This window comes from Wyeomyia smithii, chromosome 2, assembly GCF_029784165.1.
Source record: "Wyeomyia smithii strain HCP4-BCI-WySm-NY-G18 chromosome 2, ASM2978416v1, whole genome shotgun sequence".
NCBI lineage: Eukaryota > Metazoa > Arthropoda > Insecta > Diptera > Culicidae > Wyeomyia > Wyeomyia smithii.
In genome coordinates this window covers 201,704,532-201,726,197 of record NC_073695.1, presented here as the reverse complement: position 1 = coordinate 201,726,197, position 21,666 = coordinate 201,704,532, and the positions used below count along the sequence as shown (strand labels likewise).

At 37.2% G+C, this 21,666-nt stretch overlaps 1 protein-coding gene across 1 annotated transcript; it reads right to left on the bottom strand.

Annotated features, from left to right (window-relative positions):
- Positions 1-269: 269 nt before the first annotated feature.
- Positions 270-20,812, bottom strand: LOC129723593 (uncharacterized). The gene is made up of 3 exons (XM_055677911.1): positions 20,614-20,812; positions 978-1,300; positions 270-908 (listed from the first exon to the last, which is right to left on the bottom strand). The coding sequence occupies exons 1-3, from the start codon at positions 20,632-20,634 to the stop codon at positions 413-415; spliced, it is 840 nt and encodes a 279-aa protein (XP_055533886.1). The 5' UTR covers positions 20,635-20,812; the 3' UTR covers positions 270-412.
- Between the last annotated feature and the right edge of the window lie 854 nt (positions 20,813-21,666).

The following is a 21,666-nucleotide window of genomic DNA, read 5'->3' as shown; positions in this document are numbered from 1 at the left end:
TATTAAGTAATATAATTTCTCCAACATTGTCGATGTGCAATCTCAAAAATATAGTTTTCAAATTTAGTACAAGGTAAAATTCTTTGTATCCACTTATATTCTCGGAAAATATTCATCAGGTATATCGACATTCATGATACAAGTTCTACAATAAAAAATTAAAATAATGAAGTAGGATAACGTCGACTATGCTATTAAATTTCAATCCTGTATGTACCTTGAATATAGTTTAGGTTGATCCAATTATGTTAAAAAAGTGAACTCTCACATTACTGGTAAATTCTTACTTTATTTTACTAACGATATTTCATTCACTTCATCAATAATCAATCACAACGCTCACTCTCATGTATACAAACTAGAATAATTACACTTCAAACATTGCACTCTACCGGACCGGAATAAACCTAGACTAATAATTGCCACACGTCTGCTGTGCGAACACCGGCAGCGCGTACTTTCCTGACCGTGCATCGAATCCCTCCGGCGGCCTGTCGCTCAGTAAAACCGGGAAATAGGCATACGAGCTATTTCCACTAAGTGGTCTGTTTCGTTGCGCCTTGTTATCGCTCAGCGAATCAATCAGAGTCTTCAATTTAGATTTAATGTCCTGCAATTCAACCCTCAGTTCGTCGCACACCCGAGAACACGAACCTGGCTCCTGGCGAACTGCGAAGGCTTCGTGCACGTTGCTCGAATCACCGAACTCGGGCTCCAATGGGGCAGCGGTCGTTGTCGTAGGACGCGGAGTAGTTGGGCGTGGTGTGGTTGGACGTGGCGTTGTTGGTCGCCTAGTAGTAGGGGGAGCCTGGTTCTCGAGTTCTGCAGCCAAGGTTTTACATGCCGGTGGGAAGAATAAATCCTTCCACTGAACATCCTTTGCAATGGAAGCTTGATAGACATTGTCTCTACAAAGGAAGGTGAATTATTATTAGTTAATCGTAATTGATGGATAAAAAAAAAAACAATCATCTTACATGCTCTTTTCCAATCGGTCGATGTAAATTTTCGTAGCATGATTCGGTGGAACCACACGGTACCCTCTCAAATCGGACACATAATGCACCAGGTGTGGCTTTCCATCGGGATCGACGAATCCGTAGCACCCGTAGGTTACGCCATCCTCGCCCTTGACCTTATGCTGGAAATGGTGATCCACCTGTTTAACGACATCCAGTCCGTACTCGAAGGAGCTGACCCGACCGTGGTGGTACAGATTCGAATTTTTCTCCACATTAATGTTGATGTCCAGACCGCGATCGTCGATCGAAAGCGCCCGAGCCAGTGTGACTAAGGCCAGCTTGATTTATGGAAAGCGACAGAAATGTGAAACGGTTAGAATTAGCATACAGACGAGCGATCGCATTGGAATGGGAAGCATGACAGCACGGATTAGTCACCGAATGTCAGCGCAGATGGAGTTTTTTGTTTCTCTCGATTAGAGCTTACGCCTACAAAATTATCAACCGGCCAGCGGCGATGGAAGCGGTTCGCTCCCATCGGATATCTTTATTATTATTCGAGCGATAGATTTATTTCGTCGGGGGATGTAAGGAATTCTGCCGAACCTGTTCTTTCCGCTTGCGTTTAGGAACCGCTGAATGCAAGGAATTTACGAAGGTCGTGCTCAACTTTTATATTAATACATTCAGAAAAAGCCGTGTATAATTTTTCGATGATCTCGGTTTTTGGTTTGTTTTGAGAAATAAAAATGCATCGGGTTCCTAATGCTTGCCAACCAACAAAAACATCTGTGGAACCGGATTGATTGTATCCAGAACTGGATCTAACTTCGGATTCGCTCATCAGGGTAGCGAATGAGATATTTTTTCTAATAATTAATTTATAATTTGTTTCGCGATGCACAGTGACGGCACACCGAACAAGAGTTGTATATGCCCCAGAACGTGCTTTCAATAAGTTAAAAATCGCATATTAACGCTCTAGTGCCCAGTGCCGTCTTTAGACGGCCTGCAGTTGAACCTCTAAAAAGCTTCAATAAGAATTTAAAAAATGTTTATAACGCTTCAGAGTGATTTTTCAAAGTCCGCCTAAAAATTAATTTGGGCACTAGAGGGTTAAATTTATTTTTAGACGCCTTATTTATTCTGGTAGTCTAAAATAGCAGAAATCGGAAAAATATCTCATCAAGAAGTAGTCAAATTAAAATAAATTTTCAGATCATTGTATTTGGTGCGCAACTGAGTTCTTGCTATTTGTAAATAGATGGCGCCATCAGTAAGTGCTGGTCGACTTAGACATATGAGCCGTTGCGAACCAGAATGGTCTATATGCCATCGAGCGAATTGTTCAGGAGAAGCAATTTTCGAAAAATCTCTGAATAAAATTCTGTTCAACGAATTCTTTCAAACAAAATGTTCTAATATAAAGGTTATGAAGCGGTTTAACATTGGGATACATGAAATTACCAGTTTCTTTGCGAAATCGGTGATTTTATCACACCAATGTACATAGACCTGACTTCATATATATATTCACCGGAATCCTCGAATCGTTTCGGAACAGAGTGGTCTATGTACACAAACCCGGTAAATGACAAAGAAAATGACGGTAAATCGTATAAAATGGCTAGTGTCACATGTTATATGATACATATAGCATGTCACATGTAAGATGTCACGTGTAACATTACATGTAACACAAGATATTACATATTACAGTTGCATCCTTCTAAACCGACATTTTCAATAGCGACAAACCTCGCTATAGTGACATTTTCAAACGCCCCTCAGTTTTATACTGAAATTCTTCGTTTTATTGCGACATTTCGCTATCACGACCTTCCTCTATAACGGTATACCAAAACTCATACTTGTCCTACTTTATTGCGACAATAGTATATTCGAATGTCTCTATAACGACATTGCTAAATCAATAACCACATTCTCAACGGTACCTTTGTTTTACATGTACAAAAATTCTTCATATTATTGCGACATTTCGCTATAACGACAGTCCCTAGCGAAGTCGCAATAAAGGGATTCGACTGTACATAATATATTACATTTTACATTTTTCGTGTTACATTACGTGTAACATGTTACATATCACGTGTGACATGTACAAAACAAGTGGCATGTTCCTTATCACATGTAATATGCTACATGTTACGTGTTACATGATAGTATTACATCGATTTATGTACATAGACCACTCTGTTCCGAAACAAAACGGCCATTCTGTTTCGGACGAATTTTCAACATGGAATAAATCAGCTTTAAAATTCGATTTTCCGAAATTTTCATAATCTCCCAACTTCAGCTTTTTGGGTAGATGCGGTTTATGCAAAAAAACTCATTTTTGAAAAAAATTGTCTTTAGACCATTCTGTTCCGCAACGGCTCATATCTAAAACATGATGAACCGAGCTGAGATATATGGTAAAGAAACCGCTTTGATACATCAGCGATTTTATTGTGATATCGTATAGTTTTAACTGAGTGAAAATTGTCTGATTTTGTGCAAAATAAGCGAGGAGTGTAATTTTTTTCATTTCATTCAAAGAAAACGGCAGAAGCGCATCGAGAGTTAAACAAAGTTTGAGCACAGACTAACAGACATAACACGTCGAACAAATTTTCAATAAAATCATCGTTTGGATGATACCAGTACTTTACGTTAGTAACACTAGCACCATCTGCTGTCGTGTTCGCGCTGCATCATGTATTTCGACATCAGCGCCAGCGTTACTGCATGTGTCAAATGGGGAACTACAAAATATTTTTGAGATTGCATGACAGCGGCCCAGACGACGTTTTCGCGCGATGTTGTTCCAGTGTTACGTCTGTTAGTCTGTGGTTTACGCAAATGCTGCTCTCACTACGTGCGATGACTGATTCCGTCACTTCAAAAACAGTTATTTCGATGTTGATGCTGAATTGAAGGTGTTGCCCGGTGGAGATCTATGCCCAAGCCTAGTCAAGCCATTTTGAAATGATTGCATGGTTTGGAAATGATTGAAAAACAAGAAATTGGGATTCCTTTTGATTTGAAAGAAAGGGAGTATCGTTCGGCGAAAGAAAAATGGGTTCTTTCATCGCATCGTGACGCGTAATGGAAAATGGATTCATTGGTTTTTCAGGCAACCAAATTTTCTATCTAAAAACGTATTTCAAAAGAACTCTGAGATGACCGAATTTTTAATAAGTACCACTTTTTGTTTTAGAAAAATAGAATGTTCTGTTCCGGATCTCAAAATTTCTTAAAAAACATCTCTAAACAACTTTTCTCTTACTCTTGTCATTACCGTACGGTTATGGTCTCAGAAAAAAAACGTGAAACTGCGTCAAACAGGAACAAGTTTTTTTCTTGAGAATGCCTATTTTGATTCATTTAAAAGAATTTTAGGCAACTTAATTGTGCATCCAAAAAACTTATTTAAAAAAACTGGGATGACCGATTTGTTAAGACACTCTTTGTTTTAAAACTGAATTTTTTTTCAATGTAGAATCTTTAATTTAATTTTTTAATACTTTTAAATGAAAGTTCAGACGAGCCGTGATTCCTCGACAACTTCTGTCTGTCTCTTTTTGTTATTCAGATATACCGATTTATTAAAATAAGTAGGTGGGTGGTATCCAAGACACGACCGCATGGTAGATGTATGACTAGGTAAGTTTATATTAATCAAACTACTCAGTTGAATGAATATTTTAGTGCGAATATAAAAGCGCAATAGTGTGATGTTCACCACAATTCAATGATACTGTGCAAAACCAGTGATATATACGAAACTAATCCAAATTCAAACAGAAAAGTCGTTTCAAAAAATTTACAACACTTCATTAAAAATTATGTAACCTCTTGAAACGTTATGGGGAGGACGGACAATTCGGAAACTCCAAAATTCACTCTTACATACCATACTTTATCAACATGGCATGATTTGATACATGGAGCAATTGATACGTATGAAAATTCCCAGTGTTTGCACAATCTGTTTGAAAAATTAGAAAAAAACACAGATATATTTGCGTCTCACAAAAAGGGGGAGGGGTCCAGAGGGGTCGCACCTTTACCAAAACTTAGAGCAACTATTTCCCTTGAATAAAATTCTAAGTTTTCCCAAATCGGCCGTTCCAGTGCTGAGAACGAGCATTTTCAAAAAACGAAAAAAAGAGAAGAGAAAGGGAGAATAGAGTGAAAAGAGGAAGAGGAGACAAAGAGTTAAGAAAGGAAGAGGGAGAAGAGAGAGCGTGAAAAGAGAGAGAGAGATAGAGTAAAGAGAGAGAAGAGAGAAGAGATAAAGGAGAAAAGAGTGAGAGTGAAGAGAAAAAAGAAAGAGAAAGAAAGGAAAAGAGTATATAGAGAGTATATAGAAAGAAAAGAAAAGAGAAGAGAGAAGAGAGAAGAGAGAAGAGAGAAGAGAGAAAGAAAGAAGAGAAAAGAAAGATGAGAGAAATTGGATGAGAGAAGAGAGAAGATAGGAGAGAAAAGAGTAGAGAGAAGAAAGAAAAGAGAAGAGAAAAGAGAGAAGAGAGAAGAGAAAAGAGAGAAGAGAGAAGAGAGAAGAGAAACGAGAGAAGAGAGAAGAGAGAAGAGAAATGAGAGAAGGAGAGAAGGAGAGAAAAGAGTAGAGAGAAGAGAAAAGAGAAAAGATAGAAGAGAGAAGAGAGAAGAGAGAAAAGAGAAGAGAGTAGAGAGTAGCGAGTAGAGAGTAGAGAGTAGAGAGTAGAGAGTAGAGAGTAGAGAGTAGAGAGTAGAGAGTAGAGAATAGAGAGTAGAGAGTAGAGAGTAGAGAGTAGAGAGTAGAGAGTAGAGAGTAGAGAGTAGAGAGTAGAGAGTAGAGAGTAGAGAGTAGAGAGTAGAGAGTAGAGAGTAGAGAGTAGAGAGTAGAGAGTAGAGAGTAGAGAGTAGAGAGTAGAGAGTAGAGAGTAGAGAGTAGAGAGTAGAGAGTAGAGAGTAGAGAGTAGAGAGTAGAGAGAAGAGAGAAGAGAGAAGAAAGAAGACAGAAGACAGAAGAGAGAAGATCGAAGAGAGAAGAGAGAAGACAGAAGAGAGAAGATCGAAGAGAGAAGAGAGAAGAGAGAAGAGAGAAGAGAGAAGAGAGAAGAGGGAAGAGAGAAGAGAGAAGAGAGAAGAGAGAAAAGAGAAGAGAGAAGAGAGAAGAGAGAAGAGAGAAGAGAGAAGAGAGAAAAGAGAAGAGAGAAGAGATAAGAGAGAAGAGGGAAGAGACAAGAAAGAAGAGAGGAAGAAATAAAGGAAGAAGGGAGAGGTAGAAAAGAGAGTTAGAAGAGAGAGGTAGAAGAGAGAGCGCAAAAAGAAAGAGAATGGAAAAGTGAAGAGAAAGAGTGAAAAGAGAAACAATGGAAGTGGATAAATGAGAGAAAAGACAAAAATAATTATGTTGCGATTGTTTTCTGTAAGTTGGTAACAAAAAAATGTCCAAATGGACTATTTCGTTGATCAGGATTCAGTATTTTGATGCATAACATAAAAAATAGGAAGCAAAACCACATTATTTTCTGGGCACATTTTTTCTACAAAATGAGCAGAGTTAACTAATGCGTGTTTGCTATAATGCAACTTTTGATTTACGAATAAATAATGATACATTTTCAATGTTATGATTGATGAATATTAAAACCATTACAGAGTGTTAAGGTAATAATGCCGTTTTGCGTGTTTATACTTGTAATGATGAGCTATTTCGAAAACCGTTCAAAACTGTTCAAAATGTAAATATTAAAACCATTACAGAGTGTTAATCGGTAATAATGCCGTTTTGCGTGTTTATACTTGTAATGATGAAACATTTTGAAAACCGTTCAAAACTGTTTAAGTAAGTTGAATGTTTTTACTACTAACTTTAATTAGTCTTTAAATCATGATTTTCACACATTTTTTGTTCGAAATCAAACTTGTGTGAAAAATTGGTTAGGATTCCTCTATTTCAACTATTTCAAAAATATTTGAAAACAGAATCCGCTATTCAGCGTTACAATCCCAAACGGTAGTAAATTAAAGCGGCGCTTGTCGTCGTTTGTTTAACTCTAATTAGCTAACCAATCGGATTTGCTGTTAGGCAGTTGCGATAGAAATCGACGATTTTTTTTTACTGCTTGGCGCCCTTGTCGATCACTTACGGCAGCTGGCCCGAACGGAAAAAGTAACGTTCCGGCAGCGCGTCCCAGGCTTCTCACCTAACACTTCCCTGGAATCCTACCCCGGGGCAACCAAAAACGGGCAAGTTTATTTAGCATTTTCGATAATTTGAATACCGGATTTGGCGAATTAATTAGCGAGCTGGTAGAAGTCCGCGGACCCGCGCGCGTTGGAGTATGCGCCATGTTTACTGATGCAGTCGGCACTCTGGCAAAGGAAGAAAATAAATTCGAAAACAGACGCGCCACACTCGCTTGTTGGGGAAAACGACGCTTGAAGGCGTGTCTAAAATAAAATATGTGTCTCCGAGGTCCTTTCCCAGCTAAAATTTACTTTCCTATTGACATTAATTGCAATCCATTCTTCTGAAAGTTGCTTAACAATTCTACGTAAAAGAAATAAGAAGGGTGTCTTATATCAAGTGCGTAAAAAACAGAGCTTATCAATGATATAACATGTTAACACTTTAACACATCGATAATAACGTCACGCAGCCTTAGGCACTTTTATGGCATTCGGTAATTAATTAATCGCACGGGGCGCCCACGGGTGTGGGCGAAGTGTGAACGAACCTTAGCCTTTCGGGTTCCAGTTCGCACTGCAAGATGCGACACTCTTTGACCATCACCGAGTAATTTATAGCCAATGACTTTATGACGGCTCGGACGTCTACAGCGGATTAAAATCGATAGGACTCAATTGGAAAATGTGTGCGTGTAAACCAAAATCATGCTCGTTGCTTTCGAGCGGAACGCTTAACAGATTGTTCTTGATTTAATTTGCTTTATTCTTAGAGTAGCCGTTAGGTATTAGAGGCTTGAATGTTTTGACGGAGTATTATCGATTATCTCTAGACGAAACTTTGCCCAAGGCGACTTGTGATCGGTTGATGGGAAAATGTTATTCCTTCTAAAAAGGTGCCTTTTCGGAATATTCATGTGATGTTAATGACACAAATGTCAAAATCTGGCATCAAGGGATGAATCGTCACTAAAAGCGATGATTGAATAAGGTAGCATCAACAGGTGGGTTCAATGAACGATGAAGAATTACTATGCCGTATTAATTTTAAGTAAACTGAGTTATGCTCAATCGACATCTGAAAAACGCGAGCTACTTTCATTCGAATTCACGGCACCTTATTAGTGTCAATCATTAGACTCGGGATCATTATTAGCGCAAATTCGAGGTAATTCCATAAAATAATTAACCATCCCTCCGTCAGCAACAGCTTGCTTTTAAAGCAATTATAGATTCGCTGATCAGTTGACGCCTTAGACGCTTTGCAACGTTGTTCAATATTGAGCTAACATTACCGGTAAGCTCAGGATAATGAAAACAAAATGTTATTTTTGAGGCTCGTCATTATTATGAAATAATTATGAGGAAAAATATTTGCACTCGCTGGTATTACAGTCGAAATTTATACTACTGTGCAGCCAGACGGAAGCTTATGGAATAGATGATGTTAACTCAACAAATTCAATATGTATGATATAAAATAGACACAATCTCAGCGACGACGATACAGCTACAAACCACTTTTTGATATTCGCATCCCAGTAATGTGAATAATTTTCCCAGACAATGTAGTCTTTGATTCTAACAAAAACGAAACAATCCTCGTGTATTCCCAAGTTTTCACAATATTTTAAAAACGTCACGTTGCAACAACTAGATTTTGTTTATTCAGGAGACATTAACCCGAATCGACCCAATGAAGCCATATAGCATTATTTGACACAGTGAACATTTCTGTACTTCAAATGAAATTCAATAACATTTTCATCATTCGACAATACTTTTGTGAGATATCCAAAGTTAAACAAAGTGAAATATTCACGGGAAATTCTGGGCTGATCGGGTTAACATCCTGGTATTTATGAATATGAAAAAATCAAAGGAGTATTACGAAAAGAAAATATTAAACATTTTTATCATAAATGTTGGATAAATTGCCAATTTTTTCAGCCAGCATTGAAGTAATCGAAGAGAAGTAAATTTACTGTCTTCACAAATTATGTCATATTGAACACGTTTGTGACTATTTATAACACATAGGTCACTCACGGAAATAGTTCCTCAAATTTCTGCATTTCGAAATATTCAACGTACCGATCTTCAATGTCTTCCATAACCACCATGCGTCTCCGTTGGAAAAAGATATTGAAAAGCAAAAATTGGACTTTTCAATTGTTCTTTAATCTTGAGCATGCACGACCACACATTTCGTAGTTGCTCCTCCGTGATGGATCTCAGCTAGTGAAATTGCACAAAAAACCACATATAGATGGCTATTTGAGACTAATTTACCATCTTCAATGTACAACAATTCAGTAGCGTCAGCTTTGATTGTCGATCACGACACCAGCCACGTCCTTACGGTCATTATGGAAGGAAAGAAGGAAGTGTTACAACTGTTGTTGCCAGAGACCGAGTTTATCTCTGCATCCCTAACGACTATACCGGGAAAGGAAGGTACTTTATATCAGCGTGGTCAGTGATGGATTTTTATACTTTTACGTTTCCCACTATTCATGGAATTTAGCGTGAGGGTATGGGCAAGGAGGGGGTAGGGGGAATAAACCCACGCGTAAAAGTCCCTCTGACACCGAACGGTTAGATTCAACTAAAATTTAACCCTCTGGTGCCCAGTGCCGCCTTTAGACGGTCTTCAGTTGACCCTCTAAAAAGCTTCAATCAATGCTGAAAAAATGTTTATAAAGTTTCAAAGCGATTTTTTCAAAGTCCGTCTGAAAATTAATTTGGGCACTAGAGGGTTAAGACAGCCATTTCGCGAGAGGCGCAACCAGCTTTCTGAGGGACGTTGTTTTGGTGTTCTCAGATTGAGCTGAAATTTCCAGTGTATGTTTGTCTATTCAAGGTAGGTTTTGCAAAATTTCAAATTTTTTCAATGAGGTTGAGTGGGGTAAAACGGCCATTAAAAACGATATGTCCAAAAACGTTCAAATACTAAAAAGTGCAATAACTCCTCCTTGACTTGATAGATTTTTCTAAAAATTTGTTTCATTATTTTACACTAATAGTACCTCAAAACGCATGGTAACAATATATGGCAAAGAGGTAACATGACGAAAAAATGCATTTTTCTTCTAAAAATTGTAAATTTTCAGGGTCATTCTACTCTTCTCAACATAGCTAGAAAAAATATTTAAATATAGCGTTTTGCAGACCAACTTTTTTGTCATGTAAATTTATTTGTCAAGGTGACAAACCTTGCCATTTCTTATTTAACTAGAGTAATAATCTAAATTATCAGCAAATATATCAAGCCTAACCCGAGTTCTAGGACCTTTTGGCCCAATTTGGTGCACTTGGCTTATACATGAAATTAAAGCTCTTGAGTTGCTCAACAATTTTTTTTCTAGCGATGTTGAGAATAGTAGGATGACCCGGAAAATTGACAATTTTTAAAAGAAAAATGCATCTTTTCGTCAAGTTACCTCTTTGCCATATATTGTTACCATGCGTTTTGAGGTACTTATAGTGTAGAAAAATAACACAAAGTTTTAAAAAAATCTATCAAGTATAGCAGGAGCCTTTCAGACAAAAATTATATCAATGCGTTTTAAGAAAGAGAAAGCAAACAAGCGCGAGCGAAAAAGAGAGATCACAAGAAGAAAAGAAAGAGATAGAGAGAAAGAGCATAACATTGAGAAATGCGGAATAGAAATGTAAAATATACGATCTAGAAGAACAAAGAAAAAGTTTATAAAAGGAATTTACTGTGTCCTCAACACAAACAAGACAAACCTCCGAATGAAAGTATTTGCTAATATTTTGGTTTCTATATCAAACTCATTTTTTGTCATACTCATACGGCAGTTTAATTTGTAAGTCGGCATATTAACTTGTAAGCCCCTGAATGATACAAACCGTATTTTGTCATCGAGACCCAGAATACCCTATTGTTTTACTTTTGACGTAGAATTGAGTTTGACGGCAACAAATTGGGTACAAATTGGAAAATCGAAAACAGCTAGAGGGTCGCGAAAATTGTCCACCTTAAAATGCTTAAAACTCAGTCACTTTCCAACAGATTCCCGATCAAACGATTATTACAAACGGGTAACACAAATTAACTTGATATAAATAACAAAACCTGTAATATTCTTGATATGCCAGAATGATAGAAAGTACAGAATTTTATCAAAGTTTGTTATCATATACTTGAATGTTCAAAAGTGTGTTTTTTAAATCGTTTATAAATTCGTTATTCAATTAACGAAATATTGTTCATTCTAACTAATTCAGCTCTTTTTCTGCCAAAAACCTTACAAACTTGCTATAATTTGTAATAATCAGTAAGTAATTTTGATTGGAATTTTGATATTTTAACTATTAACGAGACAAAGTTGATACAAAAGTTCGTAACAGAATATCAAAATTTGTTATAATCCTGGTATTTTTGACTGATCGGGTTTCCTTTATTCTTACAGCAACCGATTGGTAACTCAGCTATGCGTCCACCAAACTGCGGAAAAATGTGAATTCCTATTGTACTATGTACTATTGAAACATGTAGAACCCTGTTGAACGCAGTTATTGCGATCAATCAAAGCTGGAACAAGGCCTTCCACCCCAACCACCAGTCGACGCTAAAGTATACTAACGATTTGACTTTAAGGCCGCTTTGTTGTTGTTGTTGTCCTCAAATAGACGCCTATCGAAAACTCAACTTTCAATAGTCACGTATAAAAGCTAGCATGCAGAAGTTCAGTCATCATTATATAACAGCAAATTTACAGCAGCAGAAGGACGGTTGACTCTTACCGGAAAATGGTTCGATCCATAGCCGGCAGAGCAGCAGCTGATTCGAAAATGTTTTACTTTCTTTGTCAATCCCTAGTTACCATTTTTGACGTAGAACTACGTCATACGGCAATATTTGAGTATAAAATAAAGATAAAAAAATTAGAAAACATCGAGAGCGTCTCGAAAATTCTCAAATTCAATGATTATAATTCAGTCAGTTTCAAGGATCTTCGCGCCACTTTTAAATCAGTTGGAATAAATGTAGAACTGCACACTTCATAACGTGCAAGATAAGGAAATTCAACATTGTTTGAAGAACGTATATGGGTCATTCCATGTCAAGTGTCCGAGGAAATGCATCGACCATCTCCGATTTCGATCAAAATTTGTGAGTCGATGTATTTTGGGCTGGAACTTATAAATACAAAGTGTTGTACCGATTGGTGGACCCCTCGGCTAATGCGACTGCCTTCACTTTTTGCGAATTTAGCAAAACACTTTTTTTTAATTTGCGGATATCTCGAAATCCTGGAAAGCTACAGGTGATATTGACATATCATTTTGAAGGGTTTCAGATGTAGAATCGAACTACGTGGTACTTTTTTCTGCAATGTTGCCAACATTGCGATTTTTTAAACTTTAAACTTAATTTGCAATTTCCTCGAAATACCCCCCCTTCGATTTTGATTTTGACCACCAATGTGTTTAGCAGACGATTTTACATAGGAATCACTTATCAGCAAATAACAAAATGTAGCGTTTCAGAGACACAGCATTTTCAAACTTGCAAGATTTAGGAATTTGTACGTACACACGAAAATGTTTCTGCATAGAATGCTACAATCGTGATGGTATCCTAGCGGACGTTTGTGTAATCGGAGAAGTGTTTTTGAGAGGAGCATCTGTTGATGATGTAACGCAAAAGTGTCGTTCTAGACTCATCTTCAGGGTAGGCTACTGGGGGATGTTGGTTACACTTTTCATATGAATCTTTTTTTTTATTTTATTGGTTTATCACATTGTAAAAATATCCTCTCGTTATTAAAAACCGTTTCCCAACAGGCAAATGATCATGATTCTCTTCATTTAAGTACTCTATTGCCCAGGTTTGCTAAGATTTCAAAATTGTAAGCAATGTGCGTAAAGTAGTTAGCAAGTCTCTTCACGTGTGTAGTCATTTCATTCCAAAGATGGTGTGTTCAAATGGGTTGTATTTTAAACAAATTTGTATCACTCGGAAACGGTATTGGTTATCACAGCAATTTCCATCTCGCGAATGACACACGCGATAAGATTAACTAGCTACTAAGAAAATACATTCCAAGTAATAATGGAAACGCTTAAGATTTAGGATATTTTTAAGGATATTTTTTTGATAGCCATAAAGTGTGTCCCACAAATATTCTTTACAACTATTATATGCATGAAGTTGTCAGATGGTCTCTCTGATAGCTAAATAATGTAAAACCTGTAGGTTATAGTTGTGGCTTACGTAAAAATTGAAAATCGTAACATATGCAGGCCCTCCCAGCTGGCCTCGAGGTACGATGCCGGTTCAACAATCTAGTCGTCATATGTTCGAGTCTCGGCTCGGGGGACTGTTAGTGTCAATAGAAGCGTAGCGCTAGCCTCACAATTGTCATGTACATTGAACAGTTGACTGCGAAGCCAGTGTCAAATAAACAGAACAGAAAAAGCCACCTCGGCTCTAATTCTGGATAAGAAGATAAGAAAAAGAAGAAGCACATAGGCAGACGCATGTTATGATAGGCTTACTTGCTTTATGATATGCTAGGTTGTGAGCAAATTAAGATATTTGGTTATGATAAAGTATTTTGGATGCGTACGGAGATTTGATCGAAAACAACATGTGTTCTTGAGTAAAAACATGCAAAATTTTGAAATGAACTATGAAATCAGCATTTTTTCAGGTTATTAACTATGCCACAAGTTGGTTTCGAAATTCAAAGAATAGATAAAAGAAAAATGTACCGTTTTGATTCATACTTAGAACAGTCTCAAACTTCGAACACTTCGCAATAAAAATAGAATTATTAGAGCTAGTTTAATAAAAAGCATGATTATTATACACCATTTCGTTCCTTAGGATGTCCTTCACCCAGTGATGCATGGTTCTCTACTGTAGGGCCACTTCCGGGGAATCAGCAGGCGTTGAAAAAAGTGACAGTCAGTATTCAGACGGTTTGCCTATCTATCTCTAAGCGATTACGTTGCAGTGTTCGGAGTTTGAATCAAAGCCGATTTCTAAATTCTCTTTGTTTTCGTGTACAAAATGGGTTTAGGTCTGTATAAATAGCACTTAATTGCAACAACAATAAAATAACCAACATGCTAAACCCTTAAGATCGATGAAAAAGTTCATTTTTTATTGATTTTTTAGTACAATAAGTTACATCATGGCTTAAGTGTTCGAAATTTGATGCATTACGGTACATTTAACAAAAAACAATTAACCAAGCCATGAGACAAAAGAAAAAAAAGCATTTCCTGAATTTCCTGAGTCTAGAATGGCATTTTCGCGTTACATTATTAACATATACTCTTCTACGAATAATCTCTCCGATTACACAAACGCCTGCTAGGAAACCATTATGATTGCTGTAGCATTCTATGCAGTAATGTTTTCGTGTGTACGTACAAATTCCTAAATCTTGCAAGTTTGAAAATGCTGTATCCATGAAACGCTACATTTTGTTTTTTACTGATAAGTGATTCCTATGTAAAATCGTCTGCTAAACACATTGGCGTGGTCAAAATCAAAATCGAAGGGGGGGGGGGGTGTTTCGAGGAAATTGCAAATTAAGTTTAAAATTTAAAAAATCGCAATGTTTGCAACACTGCATAAAAAAATAAACCACGTTGTTCGATTCTACATCTAAAACCCTTTAAAATGGTATATCAATATCACCTGTAGCTATCCTCGAGATATCCGCAAATTAAAAAAAGTGTTTTGCTAAATTCGCAAAAAGTGAAGGCAGTCCCATTGGCCGAGGGGTCCACCAATCGGTACAACATTTTGTATTTATTAGTTCCGGCCCAAAGTACACCGATTCACAAATTTTGGTCGAAATCGGAGATGGTCGATGCATTTCCTCGGACACTTGACATGGAATGACCCATATGTAACTTGACTGTAATTTTTAACGAAATGGTAACTTGTAGGAGTAATTAAACTATTTACTTCGAGCTGGTGTAACAGCTCTATTTTTCTAATGAAAAGTTGAAATATGACATAACATTTTCTTCAAGCACGCTGTGCCCTATCTACAACTTTGTTTCAGAAACTTTTAACATTATTTTTTAAATCAATCAATTAGTTGAAAAGAAAGTTAATCAAATTAATTAACCTCCATTGAGTGTATTCCCAACCTTTTGCATAGAATACATTGACATGGGACAAGCAGGCGTAATTCGACGTTTTTTACGTTTCCGAAAATTTGTAACTTTTGAGCCGTTTGACCGATTTTGCCGTCAAATTGAAGGAGATTAGTGGGCCTTTCAAAAAGAAATACTACTGGACTGTACTTTTAATAACTTTTGTTGTGGTGATAGGTTTTTTTAATCATCATTTAGTATATCAAATGCGTCTCCACCAGGCATTGCAGTAACCAAGCGCCTCCATTGAAAAAGATTGCTGAGCAAGTCCACAAAAAACGGGCAACCAATTTAATCAACCATTTTTGATTTGGTCGATACTTTGCATAGACGTTTCTATAAGCAAAAGATGCCATTTTGTGCTATTGGTTTAATTTTTTGGAACACGACTCATTTTTGAGAAACTATTGAAAAATGATATTTTGGGAAGGTATTGATGATCACAAATATTTTTAGGGCCAAAACAGTTTGTTTGATCGGTGTGACGTCTTTGGCAAAGTTGTAGAAAATAATTTTGTCTCTCCGAAAAATTATACACTATAAATAAGTTATTTATTTTTTGAAAAATAGTAATAGAAAAATTAAAAGTTAATGATATAAAAAAACTCATTTTACAATTTTTTTTTTACTGCTTAAATAATACATATGCCCGAGGGTGCACAGATGCGATGCGGTTTATACGGACTTGAAAGCAGCATTTGATCGCGTTGACCACAAAATCCTGCTTGCTAAGAAGGAAAAATTAGGAGCCGCTTCAGCTATCGTACAATGGTTAAGGTCTTATTTAGTAGATAGAACGTTATGCGTTAGGATTGGATCACAGCAATCTGCATATTTCCCGAATTTATCGGGTGTCCCGCAAGGCAGTAATTTGAGACCACTGCTCTTTTCGATGTATATAAATGACGCATCGTTAGTACTAACAAAAAATTGCCGCATTTTTTTCGCGGATGATGTTAAACTGTTGAAGATTATACGGAATATCACAGACTGTGAAGAGCTCCAGCGACTAGTCGACATTTTTCACGTCTGGTGTTCTAACAACTTACTAACACTGGTTGCAGCACTATCGTTTAAACCGCACTATAATGAAATTATATTGAAGGCAAATCGGGAACTTGGATTTATATTCAAAATAGCATCGGAATTTCGTGACCAACTGTCTTCGTTCGTTGTTCTACTCTCTGGTACGATGAGTTATGGAAACTAATTGTGAAGTGTGGTGTCCTTAAAACGCTGGATTGCAAGAATAGAATCCGTGCAGCGGAAATTTGTACGCTATGCCTTACGTGTTCTCTCGTGGCGAGATTCGCAACAGTTACCGGCGTATGCTGATCGCTGCCTACTTCTAGGTATGGAAACACTGCAGCAAAGACGGTTCGAAGCAGAGACTGTATTTATTTTCAAAATTTCAACTGGTGAACCTGATGCCCCAAAAATTTTGCAGCAGCTGAATGTGTTTGTGTATGCTCCGGAAAGGCCACTAAGACAAAGGAACTTTCTCTCTCTGCCACATCGCAATGCATTACATGGGCAACACGACTCCATACGCTCTATGTCAGCTAGGTTCAACGACGTAGCAGTACTATTTGGCTTCAACATGTCGATAACAATGTTCATGCGACTCCTCCGTCGACGACAATCCTAAGTGCTTTGTATGTTAATATTTGTATTAGCCTTAAGATATTTTAACATTAAATCACCAATGTGTCAGATGATTTTAACAATAAAAATAAAAAAATAACAAAACAACTTTTTTTTTAAAAACATACCTTTTTTCTGATTTCTCCATGATCGGACCGGTTGCATTGTTTAGGTAATCTTTTGTAGATTTTATAAAAAAAAATGAGCTTTTTCAGATAATTGTTTATAATTTTTCTTTTAACTTTTTTTCGAAAAAAAAATGATTTTTTTTGGTGTGTATATTTTTTTCGGAAAGACAAAATTCTTTAACTACAACTTTGTCGAAGACGTCACACCGACCAAACAAACCATTTTGGCCCTGAAAATATTTCTAATCATCAATACCTTTCCAAAATAGCATGTTTCAATAGCTTCTCAAAAATGAGTCGTGTCGTAAGAAAAATAAACCAATAGCACAAAATGGCATCTTTTGCCTATAGAAACGTCACGACAAATGACAAATTATGCATACACTTCGTTTTTTCACGTTCACTGCTCTACCATACTGGGCCTAGTTAGATAGATATTAATTTTATTAAGAAGTGTCTTAACCCGGTAGTCAATTAGCACTCGGAGCATCGTTCCTACTGGCAATATTATCACCAATCATAATTCCTTGAAGAAGTTTCATTCTAAATTTCCGTCTGGTCAGTTTTACTGTTAAGAGATTTTATTTTTGTCGAGAGGGCATCATCGAGTTATTTCAAAATTCGGCGTGTAGGAAGGGTTTATGAGGATATTAGAATTTTGCTCAACTAAGACATATCAACTCAACTTTTAGTTTATTATTGAAAAAAAAAACATAATAGTGATCCCGTCAAGCTTTTTCAAACCATCTTCAAGTTGAGTAAAATAACTATTTGTTATTATTTGTTTGGCATGCCGACGAGCAACCGAAAAACCAAAAATAATCACAAAACGGTCCAGTCTCTTTCGCCTCCAATTTTGAACATTTCTGAAGGGGGGATAACAAAAAATGACAATAATTTTTTTCACTGCTTTACTGAATCTTCCCAGCCTATTTTTATTACAACATTTTTACTCAAGAATCTGTTCAAACTCAAAAATAATTGACACTGTAGATGCTCCACAGGGTAGCAATCTGGGATTTTAGTTTTTATCCATTAACAATCAATACCCAGCGTTATCAGGCCGGCTTCGTGGAAGGACGGACGAAATCTTTACCATACGGCAGATCCTTCAGAAATGCCGTGAATACAGAACCCCCACACACCACCTATCTATCGACTTTAAAGCCGCGTATGATACTATCAACCGAAAAGAGCTATGGAAGGTCTGGTACGAAAACGGCTTTCCGAGGAAGCTAATTAGACTGATAATGGCTACGGTAGATGGGACGCAGTGTTGTGTGCGAATTGTCGGGTCCGTTTGAATCCCGCAGGGGGCTTCGACAGGGTGATGGTCTCTCCTGCCTGTTATTCAACATTGCGCTACAGGGTGTAATGAATCGAGCGGACATAAACACGCGGGGTACGATTTTCAACAAATCCAGTCAATTCGTTTGCTTTGCTGATGATATGGACATTGTCGGCAGAACAACTGCGGCGGTGGTAGAACAGTACACCAGATTAAAACGCGAAGCAGCGAGGATTGGGTTGCAGATAAATACGTCTAAAACGAAGTATATGCTAGCCGGCGGAACCGAAGCCGACCGACAACGCCTAGGCAGTAGCATTACGATCGACGGAGATGAGTTCGAGGTAGTCGATGAGTTTGTCTATCTTGGCTGACTGGTTACTGAGGACAATGATACCAGCCGAGAGATCCGGAGGCGTATTATCAGCGGAAGTCGTGTCTACTATTGACTCCACAAGCAATTGCGGTCGAACAGACTGAGCCCCCGTACGAAGAGTAACCTGTACAAAAGCATCGGAACTCGGAGTTGACGCAACTCTACGGTGAACCCAGTATAACTGGACTGATACGCTGGGGAGGGCATGTTGCAAGAATGCCGGACAACTACCCTGCGAAAATGGTGTTTGCCTCGAGTCCGGTAGGAAGAAGACGACCAGGGGCGCAGCGAGCAAGATGGGTAGACCAGGTGGAGCTAGATCTGGCAGAGAGTACACGGTGTCCTAGGGATTAGAGAGCGGCAGCTAATAACGGAGTGAATTGAAGAAACTTTTTAAATCAGGCCATGTCATTATGACGGAATGCCAAAATAATAAATAAATAAATAAATAAATAACCCAACGCTTTCGATGAACTGCAATGAATGCTTTTGCATTGTGATATTATTCGAAATCGACTTTTCAAGTTCCATTTTTTTATGTCAAATACCAATATTTTTTTTCGAAAAATAATTATGTAAGAAAATTCTCGTGCTGAGAATGTTAATTGAATTTAAAATGAAGCATTTAAGTGTAATTACTAAGGTATTATTGTAAATAGTATTGAAACATATACTTAAAGCTCAAATTTTGTATGAGTTTTTTTTTTTTTCAAGAAGACGAAAATTTTGTACTCCGCCACTTTTTGGGATTTGCTGATTAAATTGTTCCTATACATTTTATTGACATCATATTTAGTATATACCACATCACGTATAAGAGAGCTTTAGGATATTAAGGATGCGTTAAAATGACATTTGATGTTATTGATAAAATGCAATAACGGAACTTGTGTTTCGGCTACCAACTGAACTGAATCAAAACCACAATATGAAGAGCACTGCTTTTTTGTGTTGTAGATAAATACAAAAATCTCAATGTATTTGTTTTATTTATGAACAATAAATTATTATTTTTTATTTTGTTTTCAATTGTAAAATAATTAATACAAAAAATCAAACGTATTGTATGAAAGTCCTTGAAAAATATCAAACGAAAATGTTCCTTCCTATATAAAATATTTAAGAAGTTCATGTAAAACTTTGGAAAACTTTAAACGTTTAGAAACAGCGAATTTAATATCTAAATCACGCACTTGTTCTTCAAAATGATGTTTTGAGCTACCACAGAATATAATTTAAATGTAGAACACATCATATATCGATTCGAAGTTTTTTCAATAAACAAAACACACTAGAACCGTCAAAAGAAGCTTCTTGACAGAAAGTTCTAGAACGTGTTAGATCCGTACCACGTTTTTTCATCCTCTCTTGGCGGTGAATTGAAAATCTACAGTTTCAGCGGCCATTATTATTTAAACTGTAAAAATTAGAATCGCCTAAAAAGCAGAAGCAACCAGTAGCAAAACCACAGGGGTTTTGCAAACTTTTTTCCGGTTTTGAGCGACCGGCCAGCTGCTACCACAAATAGTGGTAATACGATACCATGACATCAATATTTAACGACTCACATCTCTATTTCGATTGAATTATGCATCTTTAATGAGAAAATCGAGGGAACCAAACTGATCGTTCAGGTTAAACGGAGCATTATGATCAAAGTTCAGTCATAAGTTGGTTATATTGTTTTAAAATATCTTAATTTGATACAACATATATGAACACCAGTCAAAAGTCTTATTTTCTGATTTTTTGTAGGAAAGTTGCCATCCCGGCTTCTCACAGTGCTTCACAATAGTTTTTGTTATTTGCATTGACTCTTAGGGTTTGTAGGCGATTCGAAATAAAATGATTATCACTAACACTTTATACTCCGATACTTACCAGTACAATAACTCGATTCATCCTGCGACTTAGTGTGAATTTACACTATTTTCAATTTAAAACTTCACAAATATATTTCACCTTACTTCTCGCTAACACTGTTTACTTTTCTTCTCCCACTTGCAAACTGTATCTTGTTACCAAATTTGCGATGTGATCCAATTTTTTCGCAAAACCCTCTTCGGATGCCTGACCGGTATCGACTATACGATAGCACACGCATCACACTCTTATTTAAATATCAGCCCAAAAATGTCCACTTGGTGGCGAGAGGAAAAACGGCAACTCACCATTTTGGCTCGTTTGTTTTTGTTTTTGTTTGCACCCTCGCGATCGCGATCGTGTTGATTTCAAGCATACAACCCCAAAACCGGCTCGCATTCTTCCGGAGACGGGCGACGCAGAACGAAGCCATATCGCTCTTTCGGGCTAATCGATTGTTTTTCCCCCCCAAAATATCACGTCACGGGCCGAACGACGTCATTGAGTCGTTTTAGTCGCATGTACCTACACGTACCGTAAAAGGAGACAGGTTTGTTATCTTCTCTAAATTGACAACCTTATGGGTATTTCTAGGGAAAAAAAATTAGCTAACAAAGGTCAATGGTAATTAGTGTGAATTACAGAGAAATCAAAGGTCACTAACAATTAAAAATGTACAGAGACACAAACTTAGCATAGAATATTTGTAAATATTTCCTCGTAATGTTGCTTCAAAGAAAATATGACAGCAGTTCGCTGAGAACAGAATCAATCAAGCCCCATTTTACGTTACACGAGAGCATCGCCCAAAAAGGGATCGTACCAATGATCTTCCTTCGCGAATTCTGCTACGTTCCACTCGGAGTTGCGCTCCAAAAAACGTAAACAAACAACGGGAGAAAAGCGAAACTATTAAAAAAAGAAAACAATGTCGCTAAATGATGGCTAATTTTGTTTTTCTGCTTCTCAACCGAAGAAATAAATATCTTCGGCGCCACGAGCGACACCCCGACAACGATCAGACGCAAATCCGCATTTTTCCAGTTTGTTGATAAACAACGGAACTGTAAG

Coding starts and splice junctions, on each gene's coding strand:
- LOC129723593 (XM_055677911.1), bottom strand. CDS start 20,634: ATGAATCGAGTTATTGTACTG. Junction 1,301..20,613: donor TGAATCGAGTTATTGTACTG/GTAAGTATCGGA, acceptor CCATAAATCAAG/CTGGCCTTAGTCACACTGGC. Junction 909..977: donor GACCGATTGGAAAAGAGCAT/GTAAGATGATTG, acceptor CTTCCTTTGTAG/AGACAATGTCTATCAAGCTT.